Genomic DNA, 23,680 nt, shown 5'->3' on the forward strand with positions numbered 1-23,680 from the left:
CTTTACTTCAACTTGTTTCCCAGCCTTTCTTTTTTCTTTTTTTAGTTACAGGCATTAAATTCAGTTTGTACTAAAACATGCCTGATGTGTTTGCGCAGGAATATGTTCTATGCAAGCCCACTAGTTGAAACAAGGCATTCTGATAAATATTGCGTTTGTGGAATAAGTGTTAATTCACTCGTTTTTAGCCATCTCTGGGGGCGGCCATTTTGTCTTCTGTCGACTGAAAATGACATGACAACTGCTCACAACGACCAATCACGGCTCAGATTCAGAAAAAAGGTCAGTCGTGATTGGTCGTTGTGAGCAGTTGTGATGTTATTTTCAGTCGACAGAAGACAAAATGGCCGCCCCCAGAGATGGCTAAAAGCGGGTGCATTTTGCTGCTTAATTTATATTCCCCAAAGGCTAAATTATTCAGAATGTTTCAACTAGTGGGTCTGCTGGGAACATGTTCTTGAAAAAAATATGTTTGGGTTGACTTCCCTTTAAGTTATTGGCGTTCTTTGTTTTTAAATGTGAACTTTTTTAAGAGATAACATGACGTAGCTGTGTTACATAAAAAACGCTTCATATTAAAACACAGTAAAACAGTATTTTAGTATTTTGGGGAATGCATTTATTGATATTGATGCATTGTCCTTTAGTAGGATGACAATAGTTTCATTATGGTACAGGCAGATAATACTTTTTTCATGGAAAACAAAACTTTTCTGCAGCTTGCAAAACAATGTAAAAAAGAAGCGTGCCATTTCTATATTGTTTGACGGGTTGACTACGCGGTGGCACAGCCGCCTCTCAGTTCAATGGTGGTGGGTTCAAATCCAGTCTGCGGCCTTGCTCTTTTGCATTATTATCAAGGCATCGTTTAGTGCATTTTTGTGACTTTGTCTATACGAATATTAACAACTGCTGATACTCTACCTGTGTTCTGGGCATTATTTCTGGGTCAGCAGGAATCCTGGCCAGGATTTCACAAAGTAAAATTCCAAAGGAGAAAACATCCACCTAAAGAGAGGTAACATGCAAAACACACATCTGTTATATTGAACAATGAACATAAAGAGTGTGGTGATGAGTAGAAAAATATTACGTTCAAACATTTTCACACCCTGTGGATAAACACTACAAGCCTATTTATCTCATGATGAGTAATAACGGGGATTTGTCTTGAAATAAAGTACCCTAATGTATTTTCCCCAAAATAATGTAGCAATAAATACCTATTTTAGTATTTTGTATATGGTTTTGCCAAAGTTAAAACAGATTTGATCTTATACCTTGCGGTCGTACGGCTCGCCTCGGAGCATCTCAGGGGCCATCCAAAACGCGGAACCCACTAATGAAAGCTTCCTGCCAGGGTCTTTGACTGGCAGTTCCACCACCTCTCTCGCAAGACCAAAGTCTGTCACTAGGGCTTCCCGACCTCGGGATGTCATTCGGATCAGACAGTTCTGCAGAGAAACAACGATATAACATTTGACCAGCAGAGGGCAGAGTGAGGCAGGTTTTCATAGCAACAAGCCCTTGGTGTTCAATTAATCTTTCAGTTTCTGCTCATCTTTGAACGCACAGCTATTCCGTCTTCTCTGAAATGAAGTGATCACTTTTTTGCCTTCCAAATAGATTCTAATGTCACTTTATCTATCACTTGTCTCTGATGTCAGCACGTTTCCTGTGCACTAAATAATTCACCTGCACCATCTGTGGAGTGGTTCAAAAGAGAACAAAGACCGCCTGTGTGGTACAAAGCACCGTCCGTCACAAATGGGGAAAATTGACCGACATATATCCTTGCTTTGCATAGGAAATTGCGTATGTGAGTTAAGCGCTGAATGTGTGAAAAGAGGCAGACGTCAGATATTGGTGTTGTTACAATTTTTGTGGGTTGAAGTATGTGAAGTACTGTACTCTGTACTATAGGAAGGTTATCCAAAAGTAGGTTCCTGTTGGTCTATGTAAACATCAAAAATAGGTCTGCATGTTGATACTTTCTATTTCCTGATTGGAAATGTCCATCCATCCATTTAATTTTCTAATCATCTTATTATTCCTCACTTGTGTTGGTGAACTAGAGCCAACCTCAACTAACTTTGGGGCAGAGGCAGCCAGGCACAAACAACCTTTGACACTCACATTCACACCTATGGACAATTTAGTCTTATCAATGAAGTTAACATGCATGTTTTTGGTATGTGGGAGTAAGGCAGCATTTCCGGAGAAAACCTGCGCTGCGGGAGAACATGCATACTCGCACAGGAAGTCCAGAGCATTGAAGTCCCCCTCCAGAACGATGCAGTCCCCAGGAGGAGCGCTCCCCAGCACACCCTCCAAGGACTCCAAAAAAGGGGACCCACGTTGCCTTTTCGGGCTGAGCCCGGCCAGTCCCCATGGGTGCACTAGGCGCTCGGAAAAAATAAACCTAAATGTGTTCTTACTTAGTTCCCTTTTTTTTTTTTTTATTAGCAGTCTTGTGTCATCTTTGAATGCGTTTTATGCAAGCGAGCCCTTTGCACAGGAAAATAAATTACAGTATGTGGTTATTTTGGTTTTGCTTCAAACCCAATGCTGTTGGGTTAGGATAGTGGAACTTTTGTACTTGCAAAGAAAAATGCATTCTCAAAAATTAAATATAGTTAGAGCACATATTTTGTTCATGTTCAAAAGAGCATTTTTGCCATACATTTTATTATAATGCTATCTGGCCTTCCAGTAGCTCTGATATAAAAGTGTAGCCCCCAAGAGCATTTAAGTTGACCATCCCTGTCATAGACTTTAGTAAACTTTCCCCTCCCCTGGCTCCCCATAAAATAAACTTGGAATTTATATTTCAATAAGAAATTATCATTATAATTTATAATTATTATTAACTTCACAAATTAAAGTGTTGATTTTGTAAGGTAGATGATATATCAACAGGAAAATCCGAATTGAATTTGTGTACATTCATCCATTATCCAAACGGTTTATCCTCACTAGAGTCGCAGGGGTGCCGAGCCTATCCCAGCTGTTATCGGGCAGTAGGCGGGGTACACCCCGAATTGGTTGTCAGCTAATTGCAGGGCACACTGAGACAAACAAACATTCACACCCACAATCACACCTAGGAACAATATAGAGTGCTCAATTAACCTACTATGCATGTTTTTGGAATGTGAGAGGAAACCAGAGCACCTGGAGAAAACCCACGCAGGCACGGGGAGAACATGAAAACTCCACACAGGAAGGCCGGAGCCCGTATTCGAACTCTGGAACTTTGTACTGTGAGGCGGATGTGCTAACCGTGCCGCATGTGTGTACAGTATTTGTAAAATTTTCTAATATGTACACATGTTGCATCTCCGCATCTGGATGTAATTACTTGCAGAGGTCTTTTCGACCCTGTAGCCATTTTAAGTTGCTTTTGGGAAATAACGTCAATACGAGAACTTCCTTCTGAATCTATCCCAACCTCTCTGCCAAGAAATTAACAGTATGGGAAACCGAAGTGGAAAACATTCCTTTCACGATTTAGAGGTAGGAAAGCATACGTAAGCACTAATTTTAAGGGTCTCAACCTCAATCTTGGAACCTGCAGTGAATCAGGCACAGTATTAGGACTATGGAATGTAATTTGCCTTTTTTGGTGGTGGTGTGGGATGGAAACCTTTTATTATGGGTTTAAAATACTGTTTTCATCAACAGTACTTAAATAGATTTGAGGGGGGTGACTTAATCGCAGATTGTTTGTTGTAACCCAAGCTCATGACATTAATTGATCACAATTCTGTTAATGTGTTTAAAAAAATGACATTGCGATTTTGGGGCAGGAGGAGTTGCGATATATATTGCGATATTAAAAATAAAAGAATTTTCACCGATGACTTGAATAGATTTGTTTTTTGAATAATTTGGCTCACTTATTGTATTCATATAATATTGTTTAATCCTGACTAAAGGGGTTCATCTGTGAATGATGATTGCTGTATATGAAAGGGGTCATGGAGGCCATGTCTCTGCAACATAATAGATTATTTAACATTATATTTCACACTTCAATGTAAACAGCAGCAAAATATTTAACATATTTTAAACAAAAAAAAATAAAAGAGCAGGTGCACTAGTCCCTTGAGTCATTTAAAAAAAATAGAAGAAAATAAAAAACCTCTTAAGCAGCAGCAGGGTTATAAACATCTTTAAACTAAACTATAAAATATTAAAAAATAAAAGGGAGATGTACTAGCGCCTGAGTTGTTTAAAAAAATATAACATTAAGATAAAAAACCTTTGTGAAACGGCAGCAAAGTTGTAAACAAATCAGAACAAAAATATTAAAAATTAAGAGCAGGTGCATTAGTCCCCTGAGTTGTTCACAAAAATATAACAATAACTAAAACGGTCTGTAACACATATTGCATCCGTGATTTTTCGGTGCTACTTGGACTTCTTATCATAAGGAGTTTTGCTGGCAAAGGCGTCTGTAATTGTTTTTTGAGTAGATGAAGTTTCACCTCGGGTCCCACTTTTTAGTTTCAACTGCTTGTTCTGAATATTCCTTTTTATAGCCGAAATACTTTCATATTTCGGATGTTGACTTTCTTTTGGGGACTAAATCCATTGCCGCTTCTGCCGCTGTCGTCTCCTCCTCCATGTCGCCTGTTAGTGTTTTCAGAGCAGACAGCAGTGGCTGTGAGAGTGGAGGGGGAGGGGCCGGTGACTGATTGGCAGGAGGGAGAGGGTGAGCGAGACAGGCTGTGTAAGAGCACAGAGTAGCTTGCTGCTTTTATGAAGCAAAACAAACGTTTGCGTGTTCTAAGAAAAAAAAAAAAAGGTAAAACATTGCACATCCTACGATGTTCGCGATGTTCAAACGACATGTTGTTTATATAAATCAAATTCCATCATCTTGAGCCCCTTAGTCAAATTGGATTTGTGTTAGGGCCATCCATGCAGTAAAATCAGTCAGGATGGAACCTGTGATTTTCTTTGATTCTTATTGTGAAATTCAAAATTTGATGAATTAGAAAAGTTTGATTGGTTCAAGGATGAGATAAGGGAACTTAACTGGATAATATACAGTGGCTTGTAAAAATATTCAAACATTTCTTAGTTATACCCCTAAAACCGAAGTAATATCCAGTGCAACCGAAACCAAAAAACCTTTGGAAGTCAACTAATTAATAAATAGAGTCCTCCTGTGTGTACACTCAACTTGAAGTCAACCTGCCCAATATAGTTTTGGCACAACATGATTGATGTTTTTGTATTGTATTATGTTTTTCTCCAAGAGGACTGAAGGACTCAAGGTGTGGATTGCAGATTAGTGTTGTTGTTGCTCTTTCCAATAATGTGACATATTTGAGATGTGGCACAGAACCAGCTACTTAATCCCCAATCAGGATAAAAGATTTTGTGGATGCCACTTTAGACAGGTGGTGAGGACTAAATAAATTGGTCTTACTTTTGAGTTGAGATCTCTGTGGTAAATATTCTTGTAGTGCAGGTAGATCATTCCTCTGCTAATATCACAGGCAAGGTCCACCTTCTCTTTCCAGCTCAGGGGAACATCCTTCCTGGCCAGGAGCTCCTCAAGACAGCCACCATTCACATACTAATACAGGTCAGAAATGCAATTTTGTCATTGTTCATTAACCTTGCAAGTACGACATGACTACACCGAACAAAATAATAAAAATAAATGTTTTTTGCTCCTATTTTACATTAGAGAACTCAAAGGTCGAAGACTTTTTCTGTGTACACAAAAGGCCAGTTTCTCTCAAATGTATTTTTTATGTGTGCCCTTATTTATCAATTGAGACACTTCCTTCAGAAAGCAGAGTAAAACAAACAGACAAATAAATCAAATATATTTCACAAATCTGCCCAAACATTTTAGTAATGGTGTTGCTCTGCCTTGCTGAGTTTATCCATCCAACTCACAGGTGTGGCATATCAAATGGTGATTTGACAGAATGGTTATTGCACAGGTGTGTTGGTTGCCTCCAATTGCCCACTCACAAATGTGCAGTTTTACTGTATGGGGTGGGGGGGGGGGGAATTATCTGGTGTGATCACCACTTTCCTGATTGCGCAGGTGTGCGTGCCTTAGGCTGCCCACAGTTAGCGGCCATTCTGTAATGTGCACTTGAGAACTGTTATTTTTATCAGTCAGTTGTTGGGAAAGTGAGTATTAAATCTTTGGCCATATACTTGATGCAAGCTGGAAGGCTTGCTGAGTACGACCAGAGATAACTTAATGCAGTGTTTTATCGCAATGGACTTACGAATGGCCTGAGCGATTTACCCGAATGGTTCAGCCCATGAAATGGAACAGCCCTGCACCCCTGCCGTTATAATAATAATTGGCATATACATGATGATATATTACCTTTAGCACAATGGAAATCACATTTCTTATGAAATGTAGTTATTTTGGTGGCTATTTTTCTAACCCCGAAGTAAGACGCCTGGTTCACCAAAACCCCGCTTCTCCCCTTTATGGCTGCCGCGCCTCCTTCATAGTGTCACCTCAAAGCCGGGAGTGCGCGCTGCCCAACAAACAGTAACTGTTGGCTTCTGGAGAAAGTGGGCATGTGTTTACACGGCAGGGGCGGTACGACGGTGACTCCTCACATTGTGATGTGAGGACCCGCCTGGTGCTTAGAGAGGAGGAATGAGCAGGAACATTTTAAAATAGATGAACACTGGAAATCACCACTTTTCTGCTGAGGAAAAAGCATTTTAACATGGCTAAAAGCTACAAAAATTTAATTCAGCGTGATACATCTTTGAAAGCCTGGTGAAGCCAATAGAACGCCATTATCTGCATAAAGCAGAGATCCAGTACTAAGGCCACCAAAATGGCCATAGCATTGATGTACAAAGTCGATGACAAGGCCAATCTGCCTTTGGTTACCAGCCAGGTCACTGTTCTTGGCCACCAAGCTCTTGCAATCAAGCCCCACCCACTGGCCTAACAAGAAAGCAAATAAAAAGTTTGACTTACCTCTAAAATTGGATAGAGTTTGTCTTCTTTAACACATATTCCCAAATATCTAGAAGAAAAAGCAATATGCATGTTATTGACTTTTCTGGTCATAAAGTGTCTTGAAGTATCTGTTAGTAGTAATAAGCAGTGGTGCAACCAGGGATTTGAGGCCCACCAATTCTATGATGCAAAATATTCTTTTCGAGGGCCCCTGATAGACATGGTCAATAGTTGTCTTCCTTTTACATCACCCGTGGTAGTAGTTATATATGGAAAATACAATTACAGCCATCAACATACCAGCACTGAAATTGAAATACATAAGGTCATATAATTTGTATTATTAAATCTCATGATCCAGGCAAAGTAAAAAAAATCTAAATTAAAACAAAACCCTCCAAGTAAGTAGTTTCATTTTCGAAGGTCACTGCATCGGCAGCTGGACACGGGTACCTCTGACTCCAAGGACATCCATCCATTATCTATACCGCTTATCCACACAAGGGTCGCGGGGCGTGCTGGAGCCTATCCCAGCCGTCTTTGGGCAGTAGGCGGGGAACACCCTGAATCGGTTGCCAGCCAATCGCAGGGCACACAGAGACAAACAAACAACCGCACTCACAATCACACCTAGGGGCAATTTAGAGTGTCCAATTAACCTGCCATGCATGTTTTTGGAATGTGGGAGGAAACCGGAGTACCCGGAGAAAACCCACGCAGGCACGGGGAGAACATGAAAACTCCACACGGGGAGGCCGGAGCCGGGATCGAACCCACGACCTCCGAACTGTGAGGTGGACGTGCTAACCAGGCGATCACCGTGCCGCCCACTCCAAGGACAAGAGAATTAAATTTTAATATTCATTTCAATATTTCAGTAAAGTCTAAAGTGTAATGCAGTGTTTTCAGTGTAAAGGATCAAATGTTCATTGTTTAAACTGCAGACTTACTTTTTTTTTTTTTAGCTTATGCCTGCAAACGACTAGGTTACCTACGAAAGCACACAAGAGTACACGTCAAGGGGATAAATTAAGCAGGTTAAGAAGGCACTCCCCAGCCTGTTAATTCACCGACATTTTTGCTGTGCCAACAGCAGTTAAAAAAAACAAAACCATTGAGACTCTTCTTATACTCTTGGGAAAGGGAACTTTTCTCACAGGTGACAGGTTGTCTACAGGTGCAGACACCTATTGAATTTTATTTTTACCCCGCTCAATGACAGATCAGATGACAGACACCACCAGTTTTAAAAATCTTTTGTAAGAAATTCCTTGTTTTGAGAAGTTTGAACAAAAACAATGGGGAAATTAGTTTTGTGACCGACACAATTTTTATCTACAAATCAGCCCTAAAATGAATTCAATCAAATGTGATATGTCTTAACAAACACTGACTAAAATAATATTTTAGTTTCTTGAAATTTAGCGACATGAATTGCTAAGAATCACAATTGTGCTAATTCAATTCCAGCAGCAAATATTGTGAACATATCATAAGACAATAAGAAAGTAAACATATTTAATAAAACCTATTATACTAATAATCTTCAAGTGAATGCTTCTTGAAAGGTTGTCTTCTTGGTACAGTTTTCTCTTGTGTGTGTGTGTGTGTGTGTGTTTATGGGTTCTTGTTTTGGTTCTGAATGAGCTGCTCAGTAAAACAGCAAACCTCTTTTTCCTTGTCATTTATAGACTTAAGCTGTTAAGAAAGCAAGTTGCTGTTTTTAACACTAGGAGTACGAGAGCAGTCATTTTGACTGTTTTCAAACTTTGAAGTGTTACTACTCTGCGTATACAAGCATAAGATGCTCCTGGCCTCGTGACTTTGCTTAATTCTGTGTATATTTCATTACCATGGTGCAATTTTATGGTATTAAACATAATAAAAATAGTTAAGTTACGAGCCATTATTCCTTTTACTACGGCGTCCCAGTCAATTTGACAGTTCTACTTACTCTTAAGCACGTTGCTCTGGGAAAAATCTTATAGAGTAGAGGAAGCGTTACATCTGGCGAGGAGGAGGAGGAGCTATGTCGCGTGTGGTAAATTAGGCTGTTAGATGGCTATTAGTCATAGGTTGTTAGCAGAGCTGTGTATTGGACTCTTTTTTTGCCGGTCCGTTCACCGTCCTCCGTCGGCGACCTGGGCACCCTTCCGTCCTCATCCCTCTGTCCTTATTCATAAAAATGATCATCCTCCGACCCCGTCTGTCCTCGTCCTTTTAAAGCGGTTCCGTCCTTATGTCTGCCCCCACCCACCAAAAAAAAAAGAAGAAGAAAAACGTCCATGCATGCAACGGGAGAGATGCTAACAGCAGAGGTTTATTTAAAGCTCATTAGCTGGCTAATTTACAATTCAAATCCGCTTACTTTTTGGGCACCCACTTCAGGGTTAATGGTTTGACGAACCGCTTGCCACCACACATTGTATGTATGGAAGGAGACGAAGTGAGCGGAGTCGAGAGTTGTAATGTGACTGCTTTATTTAACAGCGGTAATTGTCAGTGCAGCGGACATGAGAGAGGTCAGTCTCCAAACGGATGGGCGGAGACGCCCGGTCCAGGGAGCGCTTCCATTAGTCAGCCCTTCGGGTTGCTGATTGGCTTGCTGATTTCCCCTCCGCTTCCGGAGCACCGACTGGAACACCATGTGGAGAAAGAAATTGCGCAGGAGCAGTTTCGGAGCTGCTACATGTGAATGTTCAATTGAATCTGGCGGCACGAATCAATTGAAGTCAATGTAGTTAGCGCGGGCGGGCACGGTCGCGTGTGGGACGGCACGGATGATGCGTTTGGAGCGGAGGGACGCGGAGCGAAGCACCGAAAATCCGCCCATTCGGTGCAGCTAAAACAAATGAACCTTCCCTCTTCGCCTCACGGCAGCCAATCAGCATCAGGGAGTACTACGTCACACACAGCGTCCTGTTCCTTTACAATCGGCGAGTCTTGTGTGGAGAGTGCAAAATGTTCAATATTAGCCCCAATATTAGACAAACCTTAGCAGTTGCTGCATTTAGCATTGTAAAGCTAGAAGCTTTGATACAGGCCTTGTTTTGGTTCTCATTATAAGATTGTTGAGGTTTATGCAATAAAATGGCCAGTAGGTGTTTGTGATCAAATGAGCTTTAGGGAAATGAACTGGGGAGTGGGTCGAGTAGAAAGATACAAATTCCCCTGAAGTTTCTCTTTGACTAGGTTTCCATAATTAAAACCAAGAAAGCATCGGTGCACTTAACCCTATTACGTGATGTTTGTCATTTACTGTGCACCCTTGCCAAAGCACCGTATTGTATTGGTGGTGACTCTTCTGCCAAAGTGTGGTGGGAAAGGACAACTGTTACCTGACAATATTAGGATGAGAAAGTTTCTGAAGAAGGCTGATTTCACGTACAATGCTGTCTTGGTCCACATCGTTTTGGTATATCTTCACAACCATCACCTTGCGATTGGTAGTGTGTATCACCTGAAGAAAAGTTATGGTGATGCAATTCAGCAGTACAGTAGCCAAGGCTTGAAATAAGACGTTTTCAGGTCAAAATGGGTGTTTTGTGCCTCATATTAAAATTAACGTTCTCTCTTGGTGGCATCGGGCGGGGTCTGGTCAGTGCCATATTTGTAGCGGGGCCACTCACCCATTCCAAGAAGACGCAGAACGATTTTATGATTTGATGTCTGGTAATCTGACAACAAGTTGTGGAGTCCTGAGCTCTGCGTTAATTATGACTACCATTGAATCTGTGGCGTGTTTCTTTCCAATATGACAAGCATATTATTCCAATGTGCTTGAAAGATTTGCTCAATGTAGGCACGGCTAGTACGTACTCCAAGTGGCGATATTTTGTAGAGTTTTGGTGAAGTCAAATGAAGGAATTATTTGTTTCCTCTCGAAGTGTCTTCATTTTAGTTTGAACACTCCAAAACCTCCAGTAGTATAAAGAATATTTGTCTGATTCCATGTCAGCTGGTTTAAGATCATAAACACACAGCCATGTACCTACTGTACTTTTAGCACGGTAGTCACTTACTAAAATGCTCGGTACTCAAGTGAAGTTGCATAAAGGCTGTTAATGCCTTTTTGTGATGAATGCCTTATGTTGTTGATACAAGAAATGCTACGTGGGCCGGACCATTGAAACAATACCATACTCAGCTATAAATAACCAAAATATCGTGCATTTCCTCTGTTTTGGTGTAAAGAAGCACAAGGCCATTAGGAAAATGTTGAAATTTAATGAACATCCCTTTTACAAAACATTTGATGAAACACCTTAGATTTCCTTAGCAATTTACTTTTATCATTCACATACATGCATTGCAACTGATCCCACTGATTGTACAAAGGCACAAATCTTTAACAAGTAATTAGTATTGAAATATATAGTAATGCACTTCAAGATTAAACGAGATTTGTAAAGAAAGGATTTTTTAAACAATGTTGTCTTCTACTCTGATCAAAACAATGTGCCCCCTTGCGGATAATTCATAAATTGCATCGTATTAAAAATACCGGCACTAATTCCGTGTCTTTTATGCATTTACATTTAAATGATCCTGCGGGCCTGATCAAACCTCCTTGGGGGCCGCGGGCCGTATATTTGACATGCCTGGTATATGCATTTGTTATTCCTGGAAGCTCGTAGAAGCAGAGTGAGCGAAAAACATGAAGGGCGCAAGACTGAACTGGTCATTAGGAAGTGTTACCTCGACGTAACAACGCAAACAGGACATAAATACGCAACACGTTTAAAGTAGAAATGGACGGAGCAATGTTTTGTTGACACAGAAGTCGCTACGGCTTCTTCTTTTTCTACTACTATTTCCGGTATATTTGGCCAATATGCGCATGTCAAAATAATTTGGTCCAATCAAAAGTGTGATGCACGAACACAGAAGACCTAATGAGATCAATATTTTTAGTGTCCATGAAAACAGTGAATCCAATCATAATTTTAATCCAAACTCGGATTAAAAAAATGTTGTCCATGTAAACGTAGCCATTGTTTCAGGTCCCTGGGATTGACCCGCAAAAAAATTGCTCTGCATTACAAAGCTGCTTCTCAAATGACCTTATTGATTAGAAAAAATGCTTCTCAAAGAATAAAAGTTATTTCAAGTCTTGTAATCGTAGAGAAATTTCGATAATAGTTGCAGTTGTTGTAGCAGGAATGATAAATTGCTTTAGCTTTAGCTCTAGCTTTTGCGTTACCAATGACAAGTATGGTAGTCATTTATACAGTATGCTTTGCAATTTTTCTGTTAAGTCACTGTCCTATCCTTCTGGTTCAATTAAACAAGCATTTAAAACGTTTTAAATGGCAATAAGCTTTCTTGCTCCCAATAGTCATTACATAATGTCTCAGCTAAGGATGGTATTGTCCCTCCACAGTTTCTAAAGCGCGTGGGCCAATCATGGAATGGTAGAAATGTCCTAATTAATGGCTGAAACAAAGCATGCTTTGATAGCAGCTCACATGTAGGCTGGTACATTGCAAAAAGTGGGGAAAGACACTTGAATGCATACCTTATAGACCTTTGAGAAGAAGCCACTCCCAATTAGCTCGGTGGTGAAGTTTTCCCAGAACTCCAGTTTGCGCACGGCGGTGCGGAGTTTCTGCCAACGGTCCACATGATAATACTTGTCTGAAGACTCACCATACAGGGTGGGACTGGTAGGCTCTGATACATCCACATCACACATGCTGGAGACGCTCGCTGAGAGAGACAAGAAATGTTAGACTTGAAAGAAGGTGACCGTGTGCTGTCACAGTTTGTTGCTTGGTAAATATGCACACAACAATTAAAGGAAAAGGATATTTCCACTTACGATTGAGTTATTTGAACCATTTGTTACACACCAAAGGCCTGGTTTTCGTGGGAGTGCAATCTAACTGTGCACATGGGTGGAGTTTATTGTTTGTTTTGTAAAGTGCTTTGTTACAGCTCTAGCTGTTATGAAATGCACTATATAAATAAAATTGTATCGTATTGTATTCTAGCAGTTGGCAAAAAACTTTGGTGCATTACTGCCACCTACTGAAATGGAGTATGGCCCTGCAAAATACTGCTTCACAATATCCTAACCCTACCCTTTCCAAAAATAAAAATAGAAATGCAAAACTTAACTTACAAGTACCTCTCTGTAAAACTGTCTCTGTATTCAAAGCTACTTAAGTACCTCTAAGCTCATTAATTAGTTGTTGCCCTACATCGTGAATAACTGATGATTCTCTCTTTGGTACATACTGCCACCTGCTGTACACATACAGTCAATGTAGTCTACTCAAGTAAGACGACCGGCTGCCTCATAACAAACACACGCGAGACGTTTCCGTCTCTCGTCAGCAAAACGGGCATCTACTGCTCACAATGACCAATCACGGCTGAGCTGTTTTCTGAATCTGAGCCGTGATTGGTCGTTGTGAGCAGTTGTGATGTCATTTTCAGTCTCCAGAAGACAAAATGGCCGCCCCCAGAGATGGATAAAAAGGGGTGCATTTGGCTGCTTAACTCGTATTCCACAAACGCAAAATTAATCAGAATGCCGTGTTTCAACTAGTGGGCCTGCTGGGAACATATTCTTATATTCTTAAAAATATGTTTGCGTTGACTTCCGCTTTAAGTATGCACTGCTTTATCTGTTTCAGGTTTAAGCAAACTGACGTTATTTATTTTTTCGTTATTTATTTTTGTTCATTCTTTTACTTGGGCTACTGCACATGCACGCACACATTGTTTCACCGTTATGTATGGATAAATACCTCATTCATGTTCACACATCATGATGCCTTCCTAAAAGAGATGTGGCAGTTCATTCAATTTCCAAAGGTTTTTTTTACTTTAATAAACAAAGAATTTCAATAAGCTTCCAGAAGTGTTTTTTGGAATTAATAATCGTCAAATCAAAAATAATCGCTAGATTAGTCGAAAAATTAATTGTTAGACTAATCGTAAAAATAGTCGAGAGATTAATCGGGGAAAAAAAATAATCGTTTGGGACAGCCCTAATATATATATATATATATATATATATATATTTATTTATATATATATATATGTGTGTCGTTCCTTTACAGCTACAACAGGTTGTATCGTTTTTGGAAGATTTTCTCCTATACAATGTGGTGTCAGTGCAGACATCATAAAAACAGGTAGGTGTTAAAGATTAAGAACTGGCTCACAATTTCTGTTGTAGTTCATAGGAAAGGTGTTTAATGGGGCTGAGGTCAAGGCTCTCCTATGTGGACCTTTCTGCAACACAAAATGGCCTTCCCCAATCTTTCAAATGGTTAGAAAATGGATAAGTGCCATTGAAAAGGACATATTGTGCATCAATAACTCAGAGCACACTTAGATGAAAGAGAGGCTCACAAAAGGGACCACCGTCCCACACACTGAACTCCAGAGATGAGGAAAATCACATTATGCTATTCAGCCTGAAACAAAGCCAGTGAATAATGTGGGCGCAAAAAAAGAGGTCGGGCTAATGGATAACAGGATCGGTCATTGAACACAAAGCATCCACGATGTTGATGTAATCTCATTTTCGCTCAGGGCTAAATTGAAAAGAAGATAGATAAATGAGAGATTAATCTTGATGTTTGATTTTCACACTTCTCAGTTCTATAAAATTGAATCACAGAAACGGTCTTTAAGTTTAAGTTAAGCTCCATCAGTATAAAATGCATGATATTAAATAATGTGATTTCAGCATTGTGGGATTAATAAAGGTCATTTTATCATTATTCATTTAAAGCCAACAACAATGCCAGAAAAACACGGCCAAATAAATCTGAGATACCATTTTTTAAATAAACAAACAAAAAAAACACATATTTTCTTAGCCTGAGAGTAAAACTGGAAATGCATAGTGGTAGAGAACGGCAATGTATCCCATAATGTTGTCACTGAGTTCAATAATAACGTCAACAATTTTTCTATCGTTTGATTTGGTTTCCTTTTACGTATACACAGGCTGGTCACAACATTGGAGATAAATGTAACACTGGCACAAACTAATGACATTCAATTAGTAAATACAATTTACGCCATCCATCCATTATCGATACCGCTTATCCTCACAAGGGTCGCGGGGCGTGCTGGAGCCTATCCCAGCTGTCATCGGGCAGTAGGCGGGGGACACCCTGAATTGGTTGCCAGCCAATCGCAGGGCACACGGAGACAAACAAACATCCGCACTCACAATCACACCTAGGGGCAATTTAGAGTGTCCATTCAACTTACCAAGCATGTTTTTGGATTGTGGGAGAAAACCGGAGTACCCGGAGAAAACCCACGACCTCTGAACTGTGAGGCGAATGTGCTAACCAGTTCAAATTAAAATAAAATAAAACAATAAAATAATTTACATCAACACTGTAAAAGAGGTAGTCATTTATCAATATATTTATTTTGTGTATGTACAATTCCAATTTCAATGAAGTTGGGACATTTTAGAAAACCCACGAAAACAATGGAAAATGATTTGCAAAAACCTTTTCAACCTATATTAAATTGAATACACTACAAAGACAAGATATTCACCACGCAAACTGATTCTGTCACGTGAGAATCGGGATTTGGACCCATACGCGGACATGACACTGACGTTGTAGAGTGAAAAGTCTTATCAATAAAAATACAAAGTAACTACAGAGAGTTGAAACTGGAAGAGAGTTTGCAGCCTCACTCAAAGAAGGTTTGACGTACTGACAACAAGGGATGTGTGCGACTAGTCGTTTAACCGTCTACGATTTATTAACATTTAGTATTTTACTAGTCGGTTAAACGCTGCATTAAGAACCACGCATCTTGTTCGTCACGCCTCGGCCTCTGTGGACAAGCTGAGCACCAAGAGAGAGAAATGCTCCTCTCCCCCCCGCCCATAGTAGGGGGCGGGGACACTAAGTTTGCGGAAGAAAAGTAAATTCTGTCGAAGCTACCACGACGCGTAAAATGACGCGACATGCTGCCGCTTTCTTTTGTTGAGGGCAGACGGTTCGAAAAATTAATGCTGTATATCGAGTCTGAGTACGTGGTGCCAAGTCGCAAAACAATAACGCCCCAACTCGAGAGTAGCTATAACCAAATGAAGGAGTAGATACTACGAGCGTTTGAGCGTGTCAGCCATGTGGCCAATGCCTTAACTACAGACGGATGGCCGTCCATAGCCACAGAATCTTACATGACTATGACGTGTATAACGTATGTGGACGAAGGACATCTCCGCAGCTGTGTTCTTCAGACATGCGCCTTGGAGGAAAGACACACAGCTGAAAACTTGGCTGCTCTCCTGCGGAGTGCGATGGGTACGTGTTCCCATCCCTACTGACAACGTGTCACCGAGTAACTCGAGCTTATAAACTGTCAGACGTAGGACCTATATGACATCATAAAGGACAAAGCATAAAAGGACCATAGCGACTGTATAGCAAGCTGAAACATCACGTAACAACCAGTCACAACAGATTCACAATATTTGGGCTGTTGTATTTTCTTTGTTGTTTTTTTTTTTTTTGCAAATATTCTCTCATTGTGAATCTGATGACTGCAACATGTTCGCAACAATCTTGAGACAGGAGCAAAAAAAGGCTGGGAAAGAAGAGGAATACTCAAACAACACCTGTTTGGAATGTTCCACGCGTGAACAGGTTCATTGGAAACAGGTGAGTGTCTTGATTGGGTATAAATGGAGCAGCTCCAAAAGAGTCACTTATTCACAAGCAAGAATGGGGCGAGGTTCATCAATTTTTGAACAACTGCGTGAGCGTATAGCCCAACAGTTTACGAACAATATTTCTCAACGTACAATTGTAAGGAATTTAGGGACTTCATCTTCAATGTTCCATAATATCATTAACGGATTCATAGAATCTGGAGAAATCACTGCACTTAAACGGCAAGGCCGAAAACCAACATTGAAGTGTTGAAGTGTCTTGTGGTCTGACGAGTCCATGTTTGAAATAGTTTTTAGAAATCATGGACATCATGTCCTCCGGGCCAAAGACGAGAAGGACCTTGATTCATATCAGTGCAAAGTTAAAAGCCTGTGGTGGTATAGGGGTGTGTTAATTCCCATGGCTTGGGTAGCTTGTACATCTGTAAAGACATCCTTAATGCTGAAAGGTACATACACGTTTTGAAGCAGCATATGCTGCCATCCAAGCAATGTCTTTTTCAGGGAAGCCGCTGCTTATTTCAATCCGTCTGCCTTCTCTGCAGCATGGTGCTCAAGTGTTTAGCATGTCTTTCTCACAGTTCTTGTGCATTGCTAACTACATTTGTTAACTGGTATCTTGTTACCGTTTCTGAATACATATTTAAAGTAACCCTACCAACCCTGTACGTTTTACACAACATCCCAACTTTACTGAAATTGGGTTTGTAGTTTGCAGTATTGTAGTTACGGGTATCATACTGAGGGCAGTATTGTATTTAGCTTATCTTACGTTGTTAAATGTGCGGGTCCATATAGTAGAACATGCTCCCAGTGTGATGCTTTGTGGTAGTACGGATTTTTATTTTTATTTTTTTTTCTAATTATCTATGTTTTGCTTTGAATGTTTTAAAGCACTTTGAGTTGCATTTTTATGTATGAAAAGTGCTATATAAATAAAATGTGATTGATTGATTGATTGATAGTATATGAGCCATTATACCACATTGGTTGAAATTGCTGTCCCACAATGAAAATCAAATTTAAAAAAACAATGAAATGTTCAGATCTTGCATATTTCGTCACATCTTCTTATGATCTATTTTACCACAAGGCATTAATTGAGATATCATTAAACTGAATGTAAGTCATCTTTTATATATAACTTCCTATTGGGAGGTGGCTGTCCCAATCTCTAACTGAAAAAAAAAAGTAGATTTTTGCCAATTTACAAAATACTTTAATAGAACATTTTGGTGATGATCTTCTTATTTTAGTGAAGCGATAACTCTTTATTTTCTCTTCACTAAAATAAGATCATTGTTGAAAAAAAAAGAAACTTCAACCCACTTAATGCATAAGAAGACATGAACATTATTGCATTACACACACAGTGTTTTCACAATTGATGAGCACTTATGCTTATAAAAAGTCACATGTTTGTTGCATATAAATTATGTTTTCGGATGATTAAAAAAAAAAAGACAGAGTGGATTTCTTTTATACATTGGATTTGGCAAAAGGACTACTGATAAAGTAGGTCACCCTACAGAAATAATTTGCCCAGGTAAGATGGTAGGGCCTGTTGCAATGATGCATGTAATGCCATAGTTTTTTAATGCAACATTGTAAGTGGCATATGATACCATATTCCACGTGAAAACTTTTTTTTAATTAAAAAACGATCATTTTGGCCTCCTAATGATATTGTTCTGAGCGCCAACTACAGTGCTTAGAATGGAATTTTGACCTGGTTCTGCCCCACTGGTTGGTGTGACAACACTGAGGGTTGGACTCGTTTCTTTACCCCGCCCCCCACGCCCCCTCCTTCATCACCCCCCACAAGAGCCTTTGCAGTGATGCCGGTGGAAAGTACACACTGACACGCTAACACAATTGGCAGAGGGTTTCCTCGTCAAGCCGTGTCCACTCAGACCCACTTTTCATGCTGCTTTTGTCCATTCGGCCCGAAAACAATTGTCACACTCTCAGTTCCAGCGCTGTCAGTGAGGCACTTACAAGTGAAGCATTATCATCAAGCTGTTTCTAGTCGTTCTACTGTCACTGTCTCTCATCGTTTCTTCATTTCCTTGTCTCTCAAAGCAGAAGGAGTAGTTCCAAAACTATTTCTACTTTTACAAAGATGAATGAGACATGTTCCCAATTTTATGAAAATTCATTGTCTCATAGAATTGAAAGTAAATGTATCTACAGTACAACAGTACATAGTGTTCAGTAGCTTTAAACTGTGACATTAAAGCCTAAGGTCCAGTGAATCACATACTGCAGTGTTCAGTGACTGGGATTAATGTTAATACTGTTTGTTGGTGTTGAAAAAGAAAACTCCATATGTAATAGCTGAACTATAACAACTTTACCAGTAGAATCTTTAATAACTGGAATAATCAACAGTGCATTTACTTTCTACTAGAGATGTAACGATTAACCGAAAATCGATTTAAAATCGATTTATCCGGTTTAATCGATTCAATTGATCGAAAATCGAAAAAGCACATTTTGAGTGTGTAGACAAAATTGTGCTTTTGCGCCAAACATCATTGTGTATTGCGTATGTGGATGGCTGCAGAACCACACTAGTGCACAGAGACAAGCATGGTAGCAATTTTTTAAAAATCTAATCAAATGGAAAATCGTAAACTGAAAGTCGAATCGAATCGCGGCTTGAGTGAATCGTTATATCCCTACTTTCTACTGCTCCTCTCTCAATATGTCAATTTCTTCAATTCTTTCTTTCTTTTCATTCTTTCTTGTAAATAAAAAACCTCACATGTCAAGTAAAAATAATGATATAACGATTCAGGACTTGGACTTGTATGGTTTCACACTTTAAAGATGGATTATTTATCTTTGTATGTCATGCTTATTATGCTCTCTGGCTGCATTTTTATGGCAGTCTACTGTAGGCCCTATCTGAGCCAGCTCCTATGACACAGTGATCGCAAACTGTGGAAAAATACATATAACACATTAGTGACATCACGGCGCAACTTTCTGAAGATTGTGGAGGCAGGACTTTGGGTTTACCGCTTGTCTTGCATTTCAGGCAACCTAATGATAATATCACGACTTTCATTAAATACATCTGACCACGTTTTTTTTTTTTTGGACAGACCAACAGCTTGTGAAAGTTTAACCAGCACAAGGATGGTAATGTGACACATGTGCACACTGTAGAGAAAATGATCATCATCAACTCAAAATTTAAGCTGCAAAGGACCATCAATTTAACTATTGGAGCTGACCATCACCATGATGACGTCCAAGTTGCTCATGTGGAATGCTGCTCACAGTAAAAGCCAGTTCACACCCAAGCCATATTTTTCACCCCTGGACTTAAGTTTTTCTACACAAGTCCTCTCCCTCAGGAATGTGCAACACTTTTGACACGGACGTGACATTGGCAGTATTTATGTACTCTTGAAGTGTGTTTTGAACAGACACACACTTTTGAACAGACCTAAAGATCATAAGAGTTCACTGATTTTTTTCACGATTGTTTTTTTTATGTTCTCATGTTGATGTACAGTGTCCCTGAGGGCCTAGAAAGGTGTTTAGTTACAAATGAAAAGTATTATTATCGTGAAGCCCGAAAAATAGTCCCTTAATACGTTTTGATGCTGCATTAGATCCTCGACAACATACTGGTACACACGGAAAGACACAACCAAGTAGGGGCATGGTATGCAGTAATGACATATAAGGTACTGTATGTTTGGAAAAAGGGCAACGGCACCACAGGACAATTTATCGGCCTCTAAAAGCTTTCTGGTCATGACATTTTTTGTGACAGCTTAATGTGTTAAAACTTTGCACTTCATTAGGCTTGAGTCAAGCCCACGTTATTGTAATTGCTTTGTGCATTTTCCGCTTCACAGAGATTTCCGTCCCTCCGCCCTTATTCGTTGAATTATCGTCCTCGTCCTTTTAAAGCGGTTCCGTCCTTACGTCCGACCCCACGCAGCAAAAAAAGAAAGAAAGTAAAAAAGCGTCCGTGCATGAGGTGCGTACGGCAGAGGTTTATTTGAAGCTCATTAGCTGGCTAAGAAGATAGCGAGTCAAGAGTTGTAATGTGTAATGTGTAATGTGCTTTATTTAAGAGCGGTCATTGTTTATATGTCAATGCAGCGGACGTGAAAGAGGTCAGTCTTTGAACGGTTGTGCGGGGACGCCGGGACCAGGGAGCGCTTCCATCGGTCAACCCTTCAGCCCTGATTCCGACGTGCGCGGATGAAGTGGCTGCGGCATTCAGGTTTCAAATTTCCCGCTAGCGCTCCTTCTTCTTCTCCTTCTTTTACTTCGTCTCATTCTTCCTTTTCTTCTCCGCCCGTTTGGACGAACGTGTGCAGTGCAGAGCGCGTCCAACCGAGACGTTCCCAATGCGGGTAAATGCACACAGTTGGGTAACTAGTGGCACGTTTTTTTGAGTAGGTTTGTGTTTTTTGGCAAACTCTATGCAGGTGAGGCTTCTGTCGGGCCACTCTGCCATGATCGGTGGAGGGCTGCAGTGATATTTGACTTTGTGGAACTTTCACCCATCTTCCTACTGCATCTCTGGAGCTCAGCCACAGTGATCTTTGGGTTCTTCTTTACGTCTCTCACCAAGGCTCTTCTCCCTCCCACGATTGCTCAGTTTGGCTCGACGGCCAAGTCAAGGAAGAGTTGTGGTCTTCTCAAACTTCTTCCATTTGAGGATTATGGAAGCCACTGTGCTCTCAGGAACCTTGAGTGCTGCAGAGATTCTTTTGTAACCTTGGCCAGATCTGTGCCTTGTCGCAATATCTGTCTCTGATCTCCTTGGGCAGTGCCTTCGACCTCACAATTCGCATTTGCTCTGACATGCACTGTGAGCTTTAAGGTCTTATATAGCCAGGTGTGTGCCTTTCCTAATCAAGTCCAATTAGTTTAATTAAACACAGCTGGATTCCAATAAAGGGGCAGAACCATCTCAAAGAAGATTGGAAGAAATGGACAAACGGCATATGAGTTAGTGTGAATACCACTGACCATATCATAATCCAGTTTATAATAAATTTGCAAAAATATCTACATTTCAGATTTTTTGTGTCAAGATGGGGTGCTGAGTGTACATTAATGAGAAATAAAATGAACTTTTTTGATTTTGGCAAATGGCTGCAATGACACAGAAAGTGAAACATTTCAAAGGGTCTGAAATTTCCGTACCCGCTGTGGATGGATGGATAGATAATATGACTGTGTAGAATATGAACCAATCAATCACATTCAAACTTAAGTGGGAGTCCGCACACACTTGCTACCAGTGTTGGGGAAGTTTATTTTCGTTGCAAACTATTTCCAAGTGTGCGTGTGGCATAATGAAGCATAGGCCAAATGATCTCTTACAGTATTAAAATGAATGTAATGAAAAGACAATGTAGCATTTAACTTGGTGACTCTCAAATAGTCATCCTCATGCTGTGCCTGAGGCCATAACTATGTGAAGATCCATAGGAACTTCTAGCGAGGATCAATGACTTTGAATCCAATCCTGACTAATGCAATATTGATCAGGTCATACACATGGTCAACAACAAACTGTGGCAATAATAGCGATGTGTTAGCTTGCCCATTACACGCAAGAGTTTCCTCCTACTCTTCGTCAAAATGTTTCTGTTATGTCAGTGTTTTGCCATGTAGCAGTGAGGAAGCACAACTTCATACCCGATAATGAACGGAGTGTGATACAAGTTCAAGGGTAATGCAATTATTGCCTGCTCGTTACGGCTAAAATTGTAGGTTTAGGTGAACGCTGCAAGGTACTCTGTGATTTAGGCAACAAACCTACAAGAAGTCTGAAGATGGCATGAGTCATAAGATGTGGTAAACATTTGCAATTTGGCAAAGCAGAGCTATCAAATGGACAAATGAGTAAGTGCACTGCAAGTAAGTGCATTAATTACATATGATGTACGTCATTCGTTTCGCATTTGCGAGAAACGCAAAAAACGTTTTTTTAAGATTATTCTCAAAATGCGATCAGATCCAAGCGTTTAGTGAGAGTTACAACGCAGTGGACATATGAACTACGTGAATTCATGGACATGATTTAACAGCTTTTATTTAAAGCGGAAGTCAACCCAAACAATATTTTTTTCAAGAATATGTTCCCAGCAGGCCCAGTAGTTGAAACGTTCAAGCATTCTGATTAATTTTGCGTTTGTGGAATATAAATTAAGCAGCAAAATGCACTCGTTTTTAGCCATCTCCGGGTGCGGCCATTTTGTCTTCTGTCGATTGAAAATGACATCGCGACTGCTCACAACGACCAATCACGGCTGACCTGTTTTCTGAATCTGAGCCGTGGTTGGTCGTTGACTTCCGCTTTAAGTACACTGCTTCTGCTACCAAAACTATGGAAGAGTATACCGAATTTTAGAATTGAAATGCTCATGTACTTTGTGGGGTGGCACCGTAGTCGTGTGTGGTTCCTGTGTGGAGTTTGCATGTTCTTCCCGTTCCTGCATGGGTTTTCTCTGGGTACTCCGGTTTCCTCCCACATTCGAAAAACATACATGGTAAGTTAATTGGACACTCTAAATTGCCCCTATTTGTGACTGTGAGTGTGAATGTTTGTCTGTTCCCTGCGATTGGCTGGCAAATGTTTAGGGTGTACCCCGCCTACTGTCCAAAGACAGCTGGAATGGGCTAGCACGCCTGCGACCCTTGTGAGGAGAAGCGGATTGGATAATGGATGGATGGATGTACTTTGTGTTTATCTTTTTTCTCCCCTTGAAAGGATAATTCAAGCTTCGATAAATTTCAAAACACTATGCTCTTTAGAAGAAAGGTAGAGGGTATATTATGCCCCCCAAAATCTGTGCAAAATCTCCTTTCCTCTCCATTTTCTTTTTCAAATCGCAAAAATCGCTGTAAAATCGCTCATCCTACACCATGTAGTGGAGTACACATTCTTCTTCAGTGTCTTTCCACAGCACTGACCTCTAACTGCCCTCATTAGCACTCCGAGTCTCATTTTACACTGATTTGTTTTTCTCTCAGCTTGGCACAACAAAACTCACATGCCA

At 40.2% G+C, this 23,680-nt stretch overlaps 1 protein-coding gene across 4 annotated transcripts in view; it reads right to left on the minus strand.

Moving 5' to 3' along the window:
* Positions 1–23,680, minus strand: part of LOC147147928 (dual specificity testis-specific protein kinase 1) — a 31,987-nt gene that overhangs the window by 3,743 nt on the left and 4,564 nt on the right. For 2 of the 4 annotated variants that reach the window (XM_086030497.1, XM_086030495.1), the window contains 6 exons: positions 12,486–12,676; positions 10,306–10,427; positions 6,986–7,034; positions 5,441–5,590; positions 1,281–1,454; positions 925–1,008 (listed from right to left, as the gene is read on the minus strand). In XM_086030497.1, the coding sequence (XP_085886623.1) occupies positions 925–1,008; positions 1,281–1,454; positions 5,441–5,590; positions 6,986–7,034; positions 10,306–10,427; positions 12,486–12,662 (756 nt within the window). In that variant the 5' untranslated portion in view covers positions 12,663–12,676. Of the gene's footprint in view, positions 1–924; positions 1,009–1,280; positions 1,455–5,440; positions 5,591–6,985; positions 7,035–10,305; positions 10,428–12,485; positions 12,677–12,788; positions 13,284–16,145; positions 16,281–23,680 lie in introns of those variants that run through there. The other 2 variants (XM_086030498.1, XM_086030496.1) reach the window with 2 other exon arrangements.

Source organism: Filicampus tigris, chromosome 5, assembly GCF_054856515.1.
Source record: "Filicampus tigris isolate MCC_2025a chromosome 5, RoL_Ftig_1.0, whole genome shotgun sequence".
Lineage (NCBI taxonomy): Eukaryota > Metazoa > Chordata > Actinopteri > Syngnathiformes > Syngnathidae > Filicampus > Filicampus tigris.